This window comes from Opisthocomus hoazin, chromosome 6 (genome assembly GCF_030867145.1).
Source record: "Opisthocomus hoazin isolate bOpiHoa1 chromosome 6, bOpiHoa1.hap1, whole genome shotgun sequence".
In the NCBI taxonomy this organism is placed as follows: domain Eukaryota; kingdom Metazoa; phylum Chordata; class Aves; order Opisthocomiformes; family Opisthocomidae; genus Opisthocomus; species Opisthocomus hoazin.
In genome coordinates, this window is record NC_134419.1 from 71055864 (window position 1) to 71074497 (window position 18634).

Genomic DNA, 18634 nt, shown 5'->3' on the forward strand with positions numbered 1-18634 from the left:
GAATTTACGGAGCTGCCTGGATAACACAGCCTGGGTTTCCCAGCACACGGATCCATAGCCAAGCTCCAGCTAATCTGGTGTATGCCTTTACATGCCATGGCTCCTAGCGCGTTATCCTCCTCCCCAGTATGCAGCAAGGGGAAAAAAAAATTAAAATTCCATTTATTTTACTGTGCAGGCAACTGGCAACTCCCTGCGGGGGACAAGGCTGTAGGACGGCTTCACCCCCTGGCACCCCACTTATCACAGCCCTGCCCTCAGCCAGACAGCCCAGAGCTGGCACTTTGCTGCACGTGGCAGAGCTGGGGGGACCTCTCCTCCGCACCAAACAGCACCTCCCACCCCGGCCACGACGAGCCTGCACCTTCACCGCTGTAGTGAAGTTGCGGTCAAAACGGTATGGTTCAGGGAACCAGAGATCTTTCTGCATCTCCCTTTTTTATTTAGCACCGCAGCTCCTGAGCCTTCGTGAGCGAGTGACCCACACCGAGCCTCAGGCCGTCCAGGACAGAACGGCGAGAGCTGTTCAGATACAGCAGCCCCCGGCCACTTTGAGCACCGGCATCACTGCAGCTTCCCTGCCAGGGAGCTTCAGAGCCCGGCAGTGCACACCTGGGCTGCCGCAGACTCAGCTTCTCTCATGAACAGCTCAGATGCCACAGCCAAGGGTTTAGATCTGAATCTTTTACCCTTAACTCTCACTACTTCTCTGCTTGCCTCGACTCTCCCCGCTCAGCTCTGCCCCACGTCATCGCACCCCCTCTGCTGCAGTCGAGTCTGATGCGCTGAGGTCTGCTTCTGCGGCAGAGCGATAGAATCTCGCTCATTTGGGCTTAAACGGATTACAAAGCAATGACAAGATCAGCTCTGCTATCAGATCAGAGGAGGGCAATCTCTCGTGAAGGGCGTTCATTGAAAGAAGGATGCAGGAATACATCTTCAAAAGTAAGAATCCGGGAGCTCAGCCTGCGCGCAGCCGTCTCCTCCCGAAGGGGTGCGGAGCCCAGGGGTGACAGGTACCGGTGGCACTGCTGAGGACGCTGCTGGGAGACCCCGGCCCAGGCGGCGAGCGAGTGTGCACAGAGGGAACCCACACACCATCCCCTCGCACGAAGCATGGCTTTTTAACCAAGTTTACAGATGGCTAAACTGCCACAAGAGACATAGCTGAATAAATAGCCAATTATAAAAGCGGTTATCACATGTAACAGACCAACAGTCACGGATCTGGAGCCCCAAAGGGACAATCAGAGCACCAGGACACGAATGCAAGCCACCACAGCTTCACCACTCACTCCTTAACAGAAACCTGCCTTTGACTACAGCCTATCTTCCAGAAAACAACCCAGACAAAGAGAACCCACAATGGTTTATAATAATTTACAGTGACATTATATTAACCCAGGCATACTACTTATTTCTACAGGAAAGTTAAAAATTTGAGTAATTCAGTAGCCTTCTCTTTCCAGCTAGATCTGTAATATCAAGTGTGACCAGCATCAGAAAACAAACCTACCAATCTACCACACAAGCTGTAAGAAACGTCCGCGCTTTCATTTACTCATTCTCTTAAACCTCAAGCCCTGCACCTCCCCCACGAAACCCCCCGAGAGTCAGCGGTGATGTACCGTTCACAGAGACATCGTACGGCTCGGCCTCTTCGTAATATCCCTCCGGGGATTCGACCTTGGGGACCGGAGGTTGTTTTGTTTCGGCAATCTGCAGAACAAATAAGTAAAAGCATGATTTAAGGTAAAACCAGAAACTTGAAAACAACGGGGCATCATTTTTATTAGCTCTGAAGTGCATCCTGGTGGGTGAGACCTTTCAGATGTGTACACCAGGGTTTTCACCTAAACTGGTTGAGATGACAGGGACGAAAGAGACTGCTGAGGGTTTACAGTGTACAGTTATAAAGGAGTTCTTTGAAATCACCGTATAATTGTGCCATAAATATTATTTTCTTTAATTTTGCTGAAAGCCCTGGGAAGATCAACTCATGCGTTTCCTCAAAAGCAGCAATTCTGATCCACTGGCCTTATCGTGAACTGGGACTCCTGCCTGCTGCTCTGACCCCCCCGGCTGCTCACCGTAACTGGGGCTGATCCTCTGCGCTAGCGATTATCTTAACGGGGAACCACGAGGGCGGGCGTTTGGTGCAATCCTGGCTTTACACAGAGAAGTGTGGCCTGAGCGGTCGCTGGTTGTGTCTTCAAGTCTCTGACTGACAGCAAGCCAACAGATAAAAATCTCTGCTTTAGCAACTATAACAGGAATCTTTAATTGTGCTCTGAGCAGAAAATGAAGGAAATGGATAAACAACACTGATGGAAAATAAGCCTTTGAAAGGAGTCCAAGTGTTGGAAAATCCCTGTGGTGCCTGCCAAACCCCTCCCTAAACACAAGCAAGGGCTGGCAGGAAAAACAGTGCCTTGATGCTTCAGAAATACCAACACAGGGGAAAAAAAAAGCGACGCTAAGAAACAAACTTTTTAATTTTCAAGCAATTCACATGGCTGTGGAACGTGAGCCAGCGGAGCCACAGGTCACAGTAGGATAAGCACACAGCTCACACTCCTCCCAAAACACCTGACATCCCACCTCTCCCATCACGATCCAGCAGTAGCATCCCCCCGTTCCCCGGTGAGGTGGCCCCTCTCCTCGCCCAGGTCAAACCACCCCTGGTCATCTGACATCGGTATGCTCTGCCTCACACCGCCTCAGCCGGCTTCCGACCGAGACCTGCGCAAATCCCGGGTGGGACGTTCAGTGTGCGCAGGGTAAAGCCCCGCTCCTCCCAGGAGGACAGGCAGAAGAGCAGGTCTCCCTCTGCAGAGACAGCAAAGCTGAAGGCCGTGGATCATGCATGGTCTGCATGATTGCTCCTGGTGGCCTGGAGAAGAGGGGCCAGCTGAGCACCAGCATTGCAGAGCAGTCTAAGGCTGGATCAGTCCCTTTGCAGGTCATGCCAGCACCATTAAATGCAGGTTCAAAGTTGCCCATCCTGTCCTGGGTATTTCCACCAACAGGTACTGCTACTCAGAAGTAGAAACGAAGCTTTGAAGGAAAAGATGTTCTGGCCAGCAACTGCCCACGAAGAGGAATGCCACTGAGCCCGGGAGAGCTAGGTACCCTGACCACAACGGCCAAAAGCACTCGTCTCTGCTCCCACGTGGGCAAGCTGCCCATGGCTCTGCCAACCTCACCAACTCCTCAGATGTCTTGGATGAAATCTCCCTACTATGTGGGTCTGCCAGATGCTGTGAGCAGACTCTGAGCTCGCTTTCCAGAGCCATGCAGGACGCACTGCTGGAAAACACCCACCTCCAAACACTTAAAGGTTTAGGAACTTGTCCTAATGTGTTAAATTAAAGAAATAAAAAGAAACTCAGCCACTCCAAAGCTTTACTTAATCCCTTCCCCGGCCAGGGAATGTGTCTGCAATTGCCATCTGTGGTGGCCTCCTGCATGCAGCCAGCTCACATTGTGCTACGACCATAAACAAATTGCCTACACAAAGAAACACTGTCGGTTTATTTGACACCGTCCCACAAATGTCAGGGAAGGGGCTGCTCTGTTTTGTTTCCTACAGACAATGGAAGCCAGCAGGGACTAGGTGGGACCGCACCTCAGCTGCCCCAGAAGCTATTTTTTTCTCTTCTCTTTCCCTACAAGAATGGAGTTGTTTTGTCTCTATCTTAAGAGGAAAGGTACATGCTGCGTTATCTAACCCAGGCTGCTCCTCACAGAACATTTGCCTGTTGCGTGACGGCACAACGGAGCACGCAAATAAAACCATCGTGGGCATCTGCAGCCGCACCGCGTGACTTTCTCAGTGGACGGCTGCGGCAAGCGGCAGAGCTGCCAGGGCTACCGCAGATGAAAGGTCACCGATGTCTGAGCCACAGCCTGCAGGACTCATTCTTTAAAGGTTGCTTTGGGACAAATCCAAAGAAATTAGTGGGATCCAGCGGGGCCACCCCTGTTGGGCTGCCCATTGCTGGTGTCAGTGAATACCAGGGACAATCCGCTGTGCAGAGCTTTAGCAACAAATTTCTCCCATGCCTCAAAAGGCAAGTGTAGAGCAACACCACAGGGTGCCTTAACGCCACCAAACCACAGAAAACTCCATATTCTGCGGTCCTCTCCTAACCTCCCCATTCCTGTGCAAGGAGTCGTGCTCTCTCCTCCGTTGCTCCGGTGGCCATGGCTCCTGCCCGTGCCAGGAGCAGCAAACACGGGCGGGGAAGATTCACTTCCCCACAGCAGCAATTTCCACACACTAACTGGGACCACATTAAAGCTTCCCCCAGCTCCACTCCTTGAAGTATGCTCAGATATCTTTGCTGCCAACAGCTCACTGAGACTCACATGCTCACAGCGAGGAGGTACGCGATCGCTTTATCCAAGGGAGGTTAGCTCCAGTGGCAAGCACGTGGGAGAAAGTAGTTTCCAGCACAGGCCTGGGAGAAGACAGATGGCTTAGGTACCCTTCTCAGCTAACATCCAAGACCCTTCTTTTCTAATTCCCTCATTTACCTTCCTGGTTGCCCTATCAGAAAGCTGGGCTGCACCAAGCACAAGCAGAGATGCCTTGGGGACACCCAGCCGTTGCTTCCACAGTCATGCCTTCATTCCACCGCACCACCATCCTCCTGCCCACCTCCCTGCTACGGCCACCACCCTCTCCAGCTTTGAGAAACCCAAAGCCAAACAGCAATTCCTGCTCTGGCCACTGCTCCCAGGGTGACTCCAGCTCCAGCGCTGTGTCCCCAGCCAGCTGCATGGGCAGAGCTCCCCCGGGGCCGGACCAGCTCCCAGTAGGCAACTGCACTGCATCCAAGGGTTTGTTGGCTGCATCCCACCCTACCCCCTTGGTTTTCCAGCTCCTCCAGCTGAGCCACACAGCCCCTTCTGGGCAGAAGTCCTGCGGTCTCAACCCGCGTCCTCCTTCCTGGGAAAGGAGTGGATCCTCCTCTGTGGCTGACAAATGGCCCACCCTGTCCTCCTCCACGCCCCCCCCTCCTCCGCATGCACACTCCCTGGCCTCCTTTCCTTTCACATCCCGAAATCCCAGCTACAGTGATTCCCACACCGGATCAGCTACTGAACAGCAACAACCTGGGGTCTCGAGAATGACCCGCATCTCTTCAGGACAGCCGGGCTGGCTTCCTGGCATGGAGACTAAATCCCACTGAAGGTTGATGGTGTTCAACTGGACCCTGACCAGATTTATAACTGGACTCTGACTAGATTTATAGCTGCCCTATGGAAAAGTCTACACTGCTGGTGACTGCTCCTTGCAGAGCTGCGGGCTGTACAACCGACGTAACGCCCAGCACGGCTGCCCAATGCACAGACAACAGCAGGCGCTTCAGCTGGAAGCAAACCTGATCTTCTCTGCTAACGGTCAAGCCATGCAAGGCCCTGCCAGCGAGCGAGATCCTGGCGCTGCCCAAGGATCGCCCCACCACCCCACAGCTGAAGGATTTCTGGCTTTTGTCAGTTGCTTCACAACTCAGGTGAGATTCAACATTTAAGAGCCACCCTCACCTTTGTTTCATTGAAAACCTCAGTTCTCTCCCTTCTTCGAGCCTGGACTGTCGTGTGATGGGCATGGGTTTCCCTGGCAGGGAATACAGCCCGTTTTGCAGAGCGCTCCTGCACAGGCACGGGAAGCCCGAGGCTCCCACAGCTGCCTGCTCCCTCTGCGCACGAGCTTTGGGAGCCACGGGGGTTTCTGGATGCTCAGCCAGCGCGGAGCGTGGCCACCCTGCCTGGGCCACCAGCCAGCCGCACCGCCTGCACCCGCCGCACGCTGAGCTGTGGCGTGCGCAAAGCCCAAACGCACAGCTGGAAACCCGTACACTGGGGACGCCACAGCTGAATCTTTATTTTGTGACAATTTTTTCAAAATAAAGCTCACTGGGACTATTTGCCTCACTAACATGCACGGGCAGGGGTCTCTGCATTCAGCAGTGCTGCACGGTATGTAACACAGGTGAAGCCTCCAGGGGTTCAGATCCCCAGGCTGAGCGCTTGGCAGTGAACGGCAAAGGATCTGCAAAACATACCTTTGGAGGAGGGAGGTCCGGCAGGCTCTTCTGAGGAGGGGACGAATGAAGTCCTGAGTCTCCATTGGTCAAGGAGTTTCTCCGATCCAGCCCTGCAAGCCAGAAACACAATTATATCGACGGCACGTGGCGTTTCCCAGCAGAGCACTCGCTACCCGGGGCTGTGCAGGAACAGGGAGGTGATATTTCAGTAGGAAGCAGAGTCACAATTACGGGCAGCGCCGCAGGGCCACCATGTCATTTCAGGCCATACCCAGCAATGTGGCACTTGGAGACCCAGCAGAAGAACTGGCCTCTGGCATTTGGGCATGTTTTTCCTTCCGGAGGGAAAACTCTGAGGCTCAGACACATTGCTGAAACTTTAAGGGGTGTCGAGAATCACAGAATCACAGAATGTTCGGGGTCAGAAGGGACCTCTGTGGGTCACCCAGCCCAACCCCCTGCCGAAGCAGGGTCACCTACAGCAGGCTGCGCAGGACCTTGTCCAGGAGGGTCTTGAATATCTCCAGAGAAGCAGACTCCACAACCTCTCTGGGAAGCCTGTTCCAGTGCTCCGTCACCCTCAGAGGGAAGAAGTTCTTCCTCATGTTCAGATGGAACTTCCTCTGCTTCAGTTTGTGCCCGTTGCCCCTGTCCTGTTGCTGGGCACCACTGAAAAGAGTCTGGCCCCATCCTCTTGGCACCCACCCTTTAGATATTTGTAGGCATTTCTAAGATCACCTCGCAGCCTTCTCTTCTTCAGGTTGAACAAGCCCAGCTCCCTCAGCCTTTTCTCGCAGGAGAGATGCTCCAGTCCCCTCATCATCTCTGTAGCCCTCCGCTGGACTCTCTCCAGTAGCTCCCCATCTTTGCTGACAACACATGGTATCTGGAAATCCACAGCACTTTAGTCCTTGCTAGCTCTGATCCCTGCTGCTGTGAGCAGACAGATCCGTAGCGGTCCTCATCTCTGCTGGCTTTCCAGAAAACTGGAGCTAATACCACCCCGCTCCCAGAGGGAACTGCAGAGGTTGCTGCCTAGCTGGGCTGCAGGACGGTTTATCAAAGCCAGCCAAGAACAGTAACTGAATTGCTGTCAAAGGAAGAGTGGCTCTTGAAGCAGCCCAGGCCAAACATGTGAAAGGGCACATGGCAGCAGAACTGCTCCAGGTGATCCATGTCTGCCTCTGGAAAGTCAGATTTTCCAAGCAGCTGAATGCAGAGTGATTCAGTAGCTGCAGGGTATGTCGAAGCCTCAGAAAACTTGTGCTCCTCACCACAGATCGCATGGGTGGCCTCACACAAGTGCCCAAATCCCACGACCTCCGAGACAGCACAATGCAGCAACGCTCAGGAGCAAGTGGGAGCAAGGCCCCAAATGGCTGAAAAATTAAGGACTTCAGAGGCGTTCTACTGTGCAGAGGAGAAGTCCCCTTTTACAGAGCGTCTCTTGCCAAATGCTTTGGGAGAAACGAGGCTAAGGTATCAGATATTGCAAGTCCAGTATATTAAAAGGGAACTGGGTCCAAAATCTGCGGCGAGTGGATGCTCAAACTCCCTTCGTCACCTGCTGATGCTCCAGCCACATTCCTCGGGCACAGAGAGAAACCAGCGAGGCACCGTGCAGTGCCCAGCAGCGGTTAGCACTGTGCTCAGAAGACGCGGGCGGGAACGTTGCTGCATATTTCTGGGCTTTAAAAATAGAAGCTGGAAACCACATCACTTTGTTCACGTCTGGGGCTCGGAAGCCACGATGACAGCTCTGCCCTGCCAGGCTGCAGCCGGCTCCTGGCCCGCTGGCGCACGAGCTCAACGCACATCTCTTGTGACAAATTGCTCTCTGTGACGCAGGTCTCCTGGTCATCAGCACTGGCTGGCTTCAGTAAGTCAGGAGGACATGGAGACCCACGGATCGATAGACACCAACCCCAAGCAGCTGTTTGCACCTTGCAAGTAGGGCTGCTCGATGTCTTGTAAGGTTCAAATGGAGTACAGCAGATGAGCCAATGTCACAGACTGATCATGGGGAGATCCACCTACCAAAATACCCCATGATTATACTGCCAGAGTCATATCTACAGGCTGCTGTTGGAGACGGGCCTCTTCTGTAAACGACCAAGGAGATGGCGCTCTCGGTAGACACCTTCCATCAATAGCAAATGCTGAAGCCATTGCTGCTTTTGGAAACACCAGAAATGAGTCTGAGATTTCCTAAAGCCCCAGTGGGCTACTACCCAAGAGGGGATTATCTCCACACTCACAGCTGCCAACACAGGGAACTTTTTAGAGGCCTCCTTAGCAGAGAGAAATGGGCAGGCCAACTCACATCCTCCTGCCCAGGCAGAACCTCCCATGCTCAGCTCCACAGTAGGGAAATCATTGCAGCAGCAAAACCCACTGCCAAACCCTTCACAAGTGGTGGCCATCTGTTCTCCACTCTCCAGCAAACCTAGCAATCATCCCACTGAACCTCACCATGCCAGGAAAATGCTGTTTGGTTTCTGCACCAGCAGTTTCTCCTCCTCCCACCAACCCTGGAGCAAGGGATGGAGACCACAGCTTTGGTCCTCACCCTGCTGGAAACCTGCCCACCCACACGGACACATGACCACGTACTCCAGCTGAGAAGCAGAGCAGGATGCAACAGAGCTTTGATTTTCAGGACCTGACAAGACCCCTGGGAGATGTTACGAGGTTTTCTGTTCTGAGGTTGCAGAGGGGAGCTATCGCTGCGCCCAGCATATGGGGACAAGCACCTAATGCATGTTTCTGGATTGGGAGCCCACACAGCATGTGCTGTACATCCCCCTTCCTCCTCCTGCCACACACGTCAGCACAACAAATCACAGACTCTTTCCTTAATCGAGGTGGGAGGGAAGCAGTACTTTTCCCTAGACAAGCATTAACATTTTGCAGGTGTCTTCTGATAAAGATTTCTCTCTTTCAAACCTGGAATCTGGAGAGAATTTAGAAGAGGGAAGGGAGAAGAAAAAACAGCTAAAAGCCTACTAAAATGTGCATCTGTACTAATTGTTCTTTATCTGTGCCCTCTGTTCCTTGTAAAAGCGAATCCCTCCTGGTATTTGGGCTCAGAGGACCGCAGCGGGCACCACCAGGAGCCCTACACTGCGCATCCGTCCCACCCCCCAGACGCTCGCACCTCAATCCCTCTGTGCTGACTTCCAGAAGGAGATGGCATTTGGCTCACTGGAGTCCCACGGATTCACAGGGTAGACACTCGCTGGGTTTCTTGAGTAAATGAGATCAAGTGAATGATGGTGCCTTCGTCGCTCACTGCAGCGAATTCAATTACCGTGCCATAAAAAGGCATCTCGAAAGCAGCGTACCGTTCAGCTTAAATCAGGAGGAGTGAGTGAAATATGGTTTTTGCAGCAATAGCATGTTTTAAGGTTTGGAGAGGGGACTTTTGGAGCTGATGTATTATCACTTCAGAAAGCATTTCACCCCGCACTGCTAGAGCACACTGAAGCACAGCTATGGCAATGAAGAAATCCCACAGGCCATGAGACGTCTGTGGATAAGAGGGGTAAAGGGAGCTGCACAATCACTGGGGGATCCAGATCACACCCCCTAGCATCAGTGGGTACTAGAGCCCCCTCCACCTGCTAAAGCTGAACCTGCAGGTCCCACTTCTGACCAGGCAGGCACAGCTCTCTCCGCGCAGTTACAGAGGCAGGATCCGGGCTGTACACCCAGCTGCAGCTATGGCTAAGATCCCATACATGTGTCTCACTGACTTCAGCATTTCCAAATAACTCAGAAGTTTTACTTGGAATAGGGAGGTTGTTAAAAGCAGAGAGAGCGAAGCGCCAGGTCCCACAGGGAGCAACTGAGTGGGTAGGCTCATGGCCTTGATAGGGAAAAGTCTGAAATAAAAGAACCAACTCTAAAAATACATTGTCTGAAATTTGCCTCCGTGTTTCAGCATGGTGGATCAGTGCAAGTCTTGTTTTATCCACCCAAACAAGTACTTAAGAGAAGTTTCTGTCGCCGCTCAGCCGCCGGGAGCTAGAGGGAGGCTGTGCAGTCCTGTGACGGAGCATTACAGCATCACCCAGAGGGCCCCCTCTGGAGATCACGCCAAGGCTGCACGTGCAGTCTGGGAGGACATCCTGTCTTCAGGAGCATTTGAAGTTAGCCTAAGTTCAGCTGCAGGTAGTTTGAAACACAAAACAAACAAAAAGCCCCAGCACAAAACGATAAAACCAAAACAAACAACTCTGGACATGCAGCTATCCCAGCTACTGCAGGAGCAGCACGTCAACAGCAGGCTGCACTGATGCATCCTCTTGTCTCACCTACTTGGATCGGAAATCGTGGGGCAGGGGCAGCCTCTGACTATGTGTGCATGAAGGAGATGTGGGTCAGTAATAACCTCACTCTACGCAATTATCAAAAACAGCCTTTCTGATGAACTTCAAAGAGCAAGGACGCTTTTAGAGAATTATGCTCTTTCCCACATTACAAATCTGAAACCTGGTAAATCTAAATTGGAAATGAATATTTTATCTAGGTATAATTCCTTGGCTTGTACATCGCAGAACTCTTGCCTCCCCTTGGAGGCGAAGGTGCTCTGCCCATGCAGATGGCGAGGGTGCAGGCTGCGCCTGGGAGCTCGCCTCGCAAGGCTGTGACGACGCAGACCCCCTGGGCTCGTACAGAGCAACGTGCTAAAGATGGCACATGCTTTCAAGGTCTCAGAGAGGTGAAGTGAGATGTTTTGCGGCCAAAGGAAACATGAGGGCTTCCTTAAATATTGCAGGCACTGGAGCTGCAAGCCTTAGAAGGCAACATTTTTATTCCAAAATAATGCCCTCCAAAGTGCTACTTCCAGGAATAACTTCACGGTGTTGGCAAGGACCATGATTTCCAAAGGAATGTAATGAAAATGGCAGTCCTTCCACACCATCAACTGCCTTGTCCCGCAGAGCTGCCAGAGGGGCCTCCGCCAGCCCAGCAAAGCAAGGCTCTGACCACACACACCTTCGTTGCCCCGTTAGATATGAGGCAACCATTAATCTTCAGGTCCTCACCTTTGTCTTGTTTCTCCTGGTCACCCTGCTGTTTGTGGATGGTCACTTTGTTCATATAAATATATTCCTCATCGCCACCTGCAACCAAAGGGAAAAGTGAACTCTTTACCCACCCGCTGCTTTCAGGTTGTTAAGTTTTTCCACAAAGACAGATGTAAAAAGTGTCTCTGCTGAGTACATTTTGGGGATAGCATATTGGTTGAGGCCATGTGCAGAAAAAACCCCAAGCAATAATAAAAAGCAGAAAAATTAAACGCTTTATAGACAGGAAATTCCATAAGTTAAAATTTCTACTTAAACATTAACTTGGCCAAACAGTACATCCTGTGTATCTTACAAAGTGGATTAAATAAACTTAAGGTTTAATAAGGAAAACAGAAAGTATGAGGAATCTTGGGAATCCTTTGCTTGTAAAGCTGGACACACAACTATAGTAATTTTACATAAACAACTAGAGGTCACTGCAAAAATAACCTCTTTTCATTTTGTCCTTCTAATTTTCATGTCTCCCCTTCCCGCCAGCCTCCAAGAAAATGTGGCTTCAAGCCCTGTAGCAGTTCCCACGAAAGCCCACCACCCTATCCTTAGTTTTCCTTGGCCATACCGCTGGACTTGGTGTAGACCCGCAGAAGGTCAGAGAGGAAGCTCTTCTTCACAACGGCAGTGCTGCTCAAGTTCTCCTTGTCCAGTATCCTCAGAAAATCTTCAAGTTCTGTGAGCAGCTGCTCGAGAGCTACGACAGCAACAGAGACAACTGTTGGCAAAGCAGTTGGGTGACATTTCAAAAGAAGATATACGTTAATTCTGAATTTTCCAAGATCCTTTAAATTTTTCTACCCAGGAATAATCGATATTTAGTTTTCCAGCTTGAATCTTCCCTCTAGTTTTGAAAAGAAACTGGGTCCCAGAACCAAAAATGCTCCAGCTTCCCTTAGCCTGTTCATACACCAGTGAAATCCCATGTAAATATCTATTACTTTTCCTGTAGGACCTTTTGCTCAAAGGGGGGAAAGCCTGAAAGGATTTTGAGCATTAGGGCTGAGATCACACAAAAGCAGCTAGTAAGATCTTGATGCTTGAATCTTCAGTCCTGGCAAACATCATTCAAACCTCATCTGGATTTGGATCTACCAAAGACTCTGCTTTCTGGTTCCTCTTTCCAAGCCTCCTCCTTATTTCTTTGTCTGTAATGATTTGAAAATGTTTATGCGTGTCCCTCAAAAACAGACAAGGAAAAAAAAGCACGTACGTAATTCAGAATTCAGCAACTTCTCAAGCTGTCTTGCTTGGGGAGTGACCACAGAGATCATTGTACCACGTGGAACTGCAGACCCAAGACTGCGCAGCATCTCAGAGACCCTTGGGAAGACCTGTTGTACCAGAGACATCCCTGCACACCCGCAACAAGCAGCTCGGACCCACTGCTCCCCTGCACCGACGGCGCAGCCAGGCTAGTACGTTTGTTTTCCTTCTGGGGAGGTGATGCTCAGCTCTGCCACCAATAAATCACTTCTCTGACAGGACTCCCGCTGAAGCAGCAGGCGTTCAATTGCTTGCTTTTGTTCACACTGAAGTTTACCGTGGGCTAATTAGCAGCAGTGGCAGGAGCCCGTTCCAGGGAGGAAATAACAGAGCGTTATGTGGAGAGAGGAAGAGCTGCGCAAGCATGATGGTCTGTGGGAAGAGCATGGAAAACCCCGCCAGTTCCTCCCCTTTGGAGGCTCCCTGCTACCCCACTCCATCGCTCCCTGATGCAAAAGAGCTGCAGGGGAGACAGGCAGCAAATCTTGAGTTTGCCACCACCAGGCTGCAAACCAGGTTGTGACTCCTCGCACACCACCAAGGAACGTGACCTATGGATAATGTGACTGGGGCAACGCTCCCTTCCCTTTACTTACAGCACTTCCTTGCTGTGTGTTCCCATGGCACCCCTGTGAGTCACAGTACACACCAATGAACCAGAAAAAATGTTAATATTTTGGTTTCATAGGGTAAAACATCTGAAGCACATCTAGTTTCAGTGCTACCACCTCCAAGGTCACAAAGAACATTTGTAGAAGACCAGGAAAGAGTCATCACCTTCTTACCCCCTCATCTCTAGCCACCAGACAGCCCTTCCTCAGGTGAATACATGTTAGAATATTGACCAATAAAGCACAAATTACACCGTAAAGGTTTATGCTGACCTTATAGCAGCCTTTCACTACCTGAAGGAGGCCTACAGGAAGGATGGAGAGGGGCTTTTCACAAGGGTGTGTAGTGACGGGACAACGAGGAACGGCTTTAAACTAAAAGGGGGCAGATTTAGATTAGATATTAGGAAGAAATTCTTCACCATGAGGGTGGTGAGACCCTGGAACAGGATGCCCAGAGAAGCTGTGGCTGCCCACTCCCTGGAAGTGTTCAAGGCCAGGTTGGATGGAGCTCTGAGCAACCTGGTCTAGTGGAAGATGTCCCTGCTCATGGCAGCGGGGTTGGAGCCAGATGACCTTTAAGGTCCCTTCCAACCCAAACCATTCTATGATTCTATGTTGTTAGCCATTCATTGAAAAACACGCTACCATTCTCAGACTGCATTAATCTTCACTAGCCTGACTGTAAAACAGCTTAATGACTCCAGATCAATCAATAATGGCTCCAGAGGAGACTACCAACTGGTAGTTCCTCACACTTTTGTTTTATACCCTCCACACCCAGTTAATTCTCTTCTGGTCTGATTTAGGACCAGTAGGGAATGGAAAACGCCTGTATCACGCTGTGTTAACTTCAGTGGTTTTGCTAGCTGCTGTTTTGCCCAGCTATAAGCCACTGCAATCCAGAGAAAGCAAGAATCACTTCAAGAAACAGCAGCATTTTTCATGAACTGTAAGGAAATGGGCAGTATTCGGTGACAACAATATTAGATGCCACTGATCTCATTAAACAATGAACCGTGAGCATCTGGTGTCAAACACACTCATAACCAGCTTGTCTCAAGCTTTAAGGACCCCGCTGCTTCTAAGTTTAAGGAAACTCCACTGGCATAAATCACAGCCTTGCTATACTTGCTCATCTGCTTCGGTGGCCCACTTCAGAAAATTTAAACTGAGGTCAGTTCCTTCTGGTCAGGCCTAAATATATGTTCCTCTTAGTTCATCGTAGTGGACAGGACATTTATGTGTCAGGGATGGTATCAGAAGAACCACAGCACAAAAAATACCTACTTTGAAGCTTCAGAAACGGGTCAGCTTCCAACAGCTGCCCGCATGGAAGTCACGATAGCACGTTTGCAGGGAAGGGGGTATAATTCCCATTCCCTCCTCCACCCCCACGACTGCATAAAATGACTTTATTCTTCTCCCAGGCATCCACAGCTAGCACATACACAGGGCCAAGCTCTTATGAATAGTGCAGCCCATACAGTAGGTTACATTTTCCAGCCCACCAAAGCTGAATTCAGGCTTCTAGTGATTCAAAGCAACTCATTTAGGATGTGATCCTGGGGCCACGGAGGTCAGTGGAAAGACTCCATCAGAATTCAATGGGTTCAGACTGCAGGGACTCAAGAGAGATTCATTTTGCTCTTCTTCAGCAAGAAGCAGCATTTAAACCATCTGCTTCTACGCAAGCATCTCTTTGATCTCAGCTGGACATTCCCAATCCAAACCTGATACCTGCAAAAATAAACTGCCATTGAAACAAATGTGACCATTCATTCTCTCATATCAGAAAGAGAACAAGCTAATACTTATCATAGTAATGAATGCGAGAAGTAAGAAGAAATAATACAATGGAGGTCGGTAAGATGCTCTGTGCAAGCAAGAATTGCAGCAGGTCCCAGCAGGTGAACAGGACGAAAACCAGTTGAAAGCCCATGTAAATCAAACCATCTCATGATTCTGAATGCTGGAAACCACTGCTTGATCTCAGCGGAATACCCATCCTGCTGTGGTGATGATTTGTACTGAACATGCTCGTGGCAAAACCAGGTTGGTGGTTGTCCACAGCAGCCTGAAACAAGTGGGTCTCCCTCCAAGCTGCACTGTTTTGCTATTCTTATCTTAGCAGTTTAGAAATGAGCACATGTAAAGAGATGATTCCTGTAGCTTGGCTTGCTCTGCAGAGCAATAGTTACACGTTCAAGGAACTTGTTCGCAAAATCAAGTGGCTGTGTGCAGCAGGATGAGAGATCAGGAGTAGACAGAAGCCCAAGTCACAAGGCACTGAAATTCACAGAGATGCTTTTAAGAAACCTCCTTCCCCAGCTACATTATTCTTCGCAACTCTTGTAGCACTTCTTTGTGAACTCCCAATTACCATGTGACTCAAGTAATCTTTCTGGCACTATCTCAAATAAATACTTCCATAGCACTTGCAAAAATTCAGCCTACTTCATGGAAAACAGGAGACTACCTCTAAGGTTAAGATCAGCCCAGAAGAATTAAAAGACTTAGCTGAGGTCACTGTGAATACCTCTGCTGAATCCAGCCCAAGCCCCAGGGTATGCCCTACTCCATCTCCTTCCAAGGCATGGCCACACATATGGGGTACCACTAGACAGCGCAGCACAGGTCAGATCAGGCTGCTCTTCTCCACAGCCACTGGTATCAGTCACCAGATAAAACCAGAAGGACTTTGCAACACATGATGGGGAGTGGGGCAGGATCGTCACAGTCAATAGAAAACTTGGCTGCTTCGCATCTGTGGATGATCATCACTGAAAGGGTTGAACTTTAAAGTGTATACAAATATCAAGTCTTTACTGATGTAATAAGGACTTACCAGGGGTTACAACCAGAACTACCAGCTCCTCTTGCATGCACTTAAGTCGAGAATGAGAGATGTTCTCCCTCCTTTCACTCCAAGACCCTTTTTAGAGCAGCTCCTGGGCAGCCCTCTGACCAGAGCAGACTCTGTCTGAAGGTTGCCCTCTGACCAGAGCAGACTCTGTCTGAAGGTTGCAACTTTGGCTGCGGCAATAAGCAAAGCATTCCTTGAAACATGACTGATCTCTTTCAACGGCAGTTCAGTGGCAGTAGGACAGCACTGAAAAGGGCTTCTCTTGGCAGGGATCTATGGCCTTTCTTTGCAGACAGAAAGTCTCTTGCATTGCAGCAGTGTCTATCCTCGTTCATGCGAAGCTAGAGCCAAAAACGCAGCAGCTTGCAAAGCCCCCATTGAGGAAGCACATTCCTTGCACAAGAGCTGCCAATTTTGCCTGACACCAAGGTCACTGAAAGGTAAATGACCATTAAACTAGATTATAAAAGCCATTCCTACCAATAACCACTGATCTTTGTCATTTTGCTACAATAACAACCTATGTCTACATCTAATTACTTCATGTCTTGGCCTTATGAGGAAATGGAAAGACAGGCTCAGAATGAACTTTCATTCAAGTGTTTTAGTAACCACTGGGCAGGATTGTATTAGACCATTTAATCTAAATTAAATTCTTTATTTTATCAAGGTAGAGGGGCCCCAGCCACCGGACAAAGAACTGTAATAAGATACACACTAAAAGACAAACTCTTTACTGAGATGAGAGGTGAAAGATAAGGAGTATCATTTGCTAACAGGAAACTAAGGCACAGAGAAATCAAGCGATTTATCCAAGGATCCAGGCATATTCTCCAGCAGATCAGGAATACAACCCAGTTTTCCCATGTCCCAGCCTGCAGCTCTCACTCCCGAGCCACCCCTCCTTGGATCCCGAAGCGCTGGGAGATTTCCCACCCTCCTGCCAAAAGCAGGAGCTGCGTTTGGCACTTTTGGCTTCACCCCTGCTGCGAGGGGCTGGGCTAAGCCGCTGGCGAACAGCACGGATTCTGGCACCCGGTAAATACCGGCAGCCTGTGGCATGCCCAGCTTTTCGCTTCACAAGCCTTGGGAAGCCCAGAGACGGTGACAGCGATACCAGCGCTGTGATTCCCGCAGGTGCCAGAGGCCCCAGGGGTTCCCGAGGGGCACCTCGAGGTACCCGCGCATCCCCAGCCTCCTCCCTGCAGGACACCCCATGGCAGCCTGTCGGCCCCCGTTTCCCACTGACCAGCCCCGGCTGGCAGCACTGGGATTCCCCAGGGGCTGCTTCGGCAGAGAGCAGTTCCTTTCTTGCCCTGGTTTCTTTTTTTCCTTCTCTGCACCAAATCAATAGGGCAGCTGACGAACGCGCCGAGAGGACAGGCGGGCACAGAGACGGCATTCAGGCTGCTGAATAGCGATGCTGTCAGCGGAGCAGGGGGACCCGGCCCAGGCCTCCTCGGCTAATTTGGAGTCTTACAGTAACAGTCGGCCTTTGCAAGAGGGAAAAGTCGCCCACGATGACAGCTAGAGAAGGCCATTCTCCCCAGCTGTGAGGAAAGGCAGATGTGCGGATGGTGGCAGCTGTAACAGCTGGATGACCCTCTCGTGGGGCTGCCTCCCCAAACAGCAAAGCGCATCCTTCCTTGGGCAAGCCGACCCCCCTCACCCTGCTGGCTCCGGGGTCTGCCAGAGGAGCAGCGAAGAGAAGGGTACAGCAACGTGCCGGCTCCGGCTCCGCATGCCGCTGGCTCCGGCACACGCGGGCAATGCGACGCCGGCAAGGACGCGTGGCGAGCGGCTCACCCAAACACAGCCCCAGGAAGGGGAGACATCAGTGCTGAACCCCAGAAGGGCTGCTCCTCCCAAACGCACCCCCAGCACGCTGAAACCCCACCAGCACTCACCCAGGCTGACAAGTGGGTGTCCTAGTGGACGACAGGTTGACCATGAGCCAGCAGTGTGCCCTGGCTGCCAAGAAGGCCAATGGCATCCTGGGGTGCATCAGGAAGAGTGTGGCCAGCAGGACGAGGGAGGTTCTCCTTCCGCTCTACACTGCCCTAGTGAGGCCTCATCTGGAGTACTCTGTCCAGTTCTGGGCTCCCCAGTTCAAGAAAGATGAGGAGCTACTGGAGAGAGTCCAGCGGAGGGCTACAAGGATGGTGAGGGGACTGGAACATCTCTCCTACGAGGAGAGGTTGAGGGAGCTGGGCTTGTTTAGCCTGAAGAAGAGAAGTCTGCGAGGGGACCTTATAAATGCTTACAAATATCTTAAGGCTGGGTGCCAAGAGGATGGGGCCAGAATCTTTTCAGTGGTGCCTAGCGACAGGACAAGGGGCAATGGGCACAAACTGAAGCAGAGGAAGTTCCGTCTGAACATGAGGAAGAACTTCTTCCCTCTGAGGGTGACGGAGCCCTGGAACAGGCTGCCCAGGGAGGTTGTGGAGTCTCCTTCTCTGGAGATATTCAAGACCCGCCTGGACAAGGTCCTGTGCAGCCTGCTGTAGGTGACCCTGCTTCGGCAGGGGGGTTGGACTAGATGACCCATAGAGGTCCCTTCCAACCCCTACTATTCTGTGATTCTGTGATTCTGTGAGTGGGGGGAAAAAAGCAGACAAGTGTCAGCTGAATTTTACCAGCTTGGTTTTTAATCATCAGAAACCAGGCTTCCTTCCTCACGCTGCACCTGCAAGGACTGGCCAGCCTTCCTTCTAGCTTTTCATGGGAAAAGAATGAGAAGCCCAGCCC

The 18634-nt window shown here is 51.0% G+C and overlaps 1 protein-coding gene across 4 annotated transcripts in view; it reads right to left on the reverse strand.

The window, feature by feature from the left end:
• The window catches only part of AFAP1L2 (actin filament associated protein 1 like 2), a 71867-nt gene that overhangs the window by 14936 nt on the left and 38297 nt on the right, over positions 1 to 18634 (reverse strand). For all 4 annotated transcript variants that reach the window (XM_075423798.1, XM_075423796.1, XM_075423795.1 and 1 more), the window contains exons 2-5: positions 11712 to 11840; positions 11108 to 11185; positions 6075 to 6166; positions 1629 to 1719 (exon numbers count right to left, since the gene is read on the reverse strand). In XM_075423798.1, coding sequence (XP_075279913.1) covers positions 1629 to 1719; positions 6075 to 6166; positions 11108 to 11185; positions 11712 to 11840 — 390 coding nt within the window. The remainder of the gene's footprint in view (positions 1 to 1628; positions 1720 to 6074; positions 6167 to 11107; positions 11186 to 11711; positions 11841 to 18634) is intronic.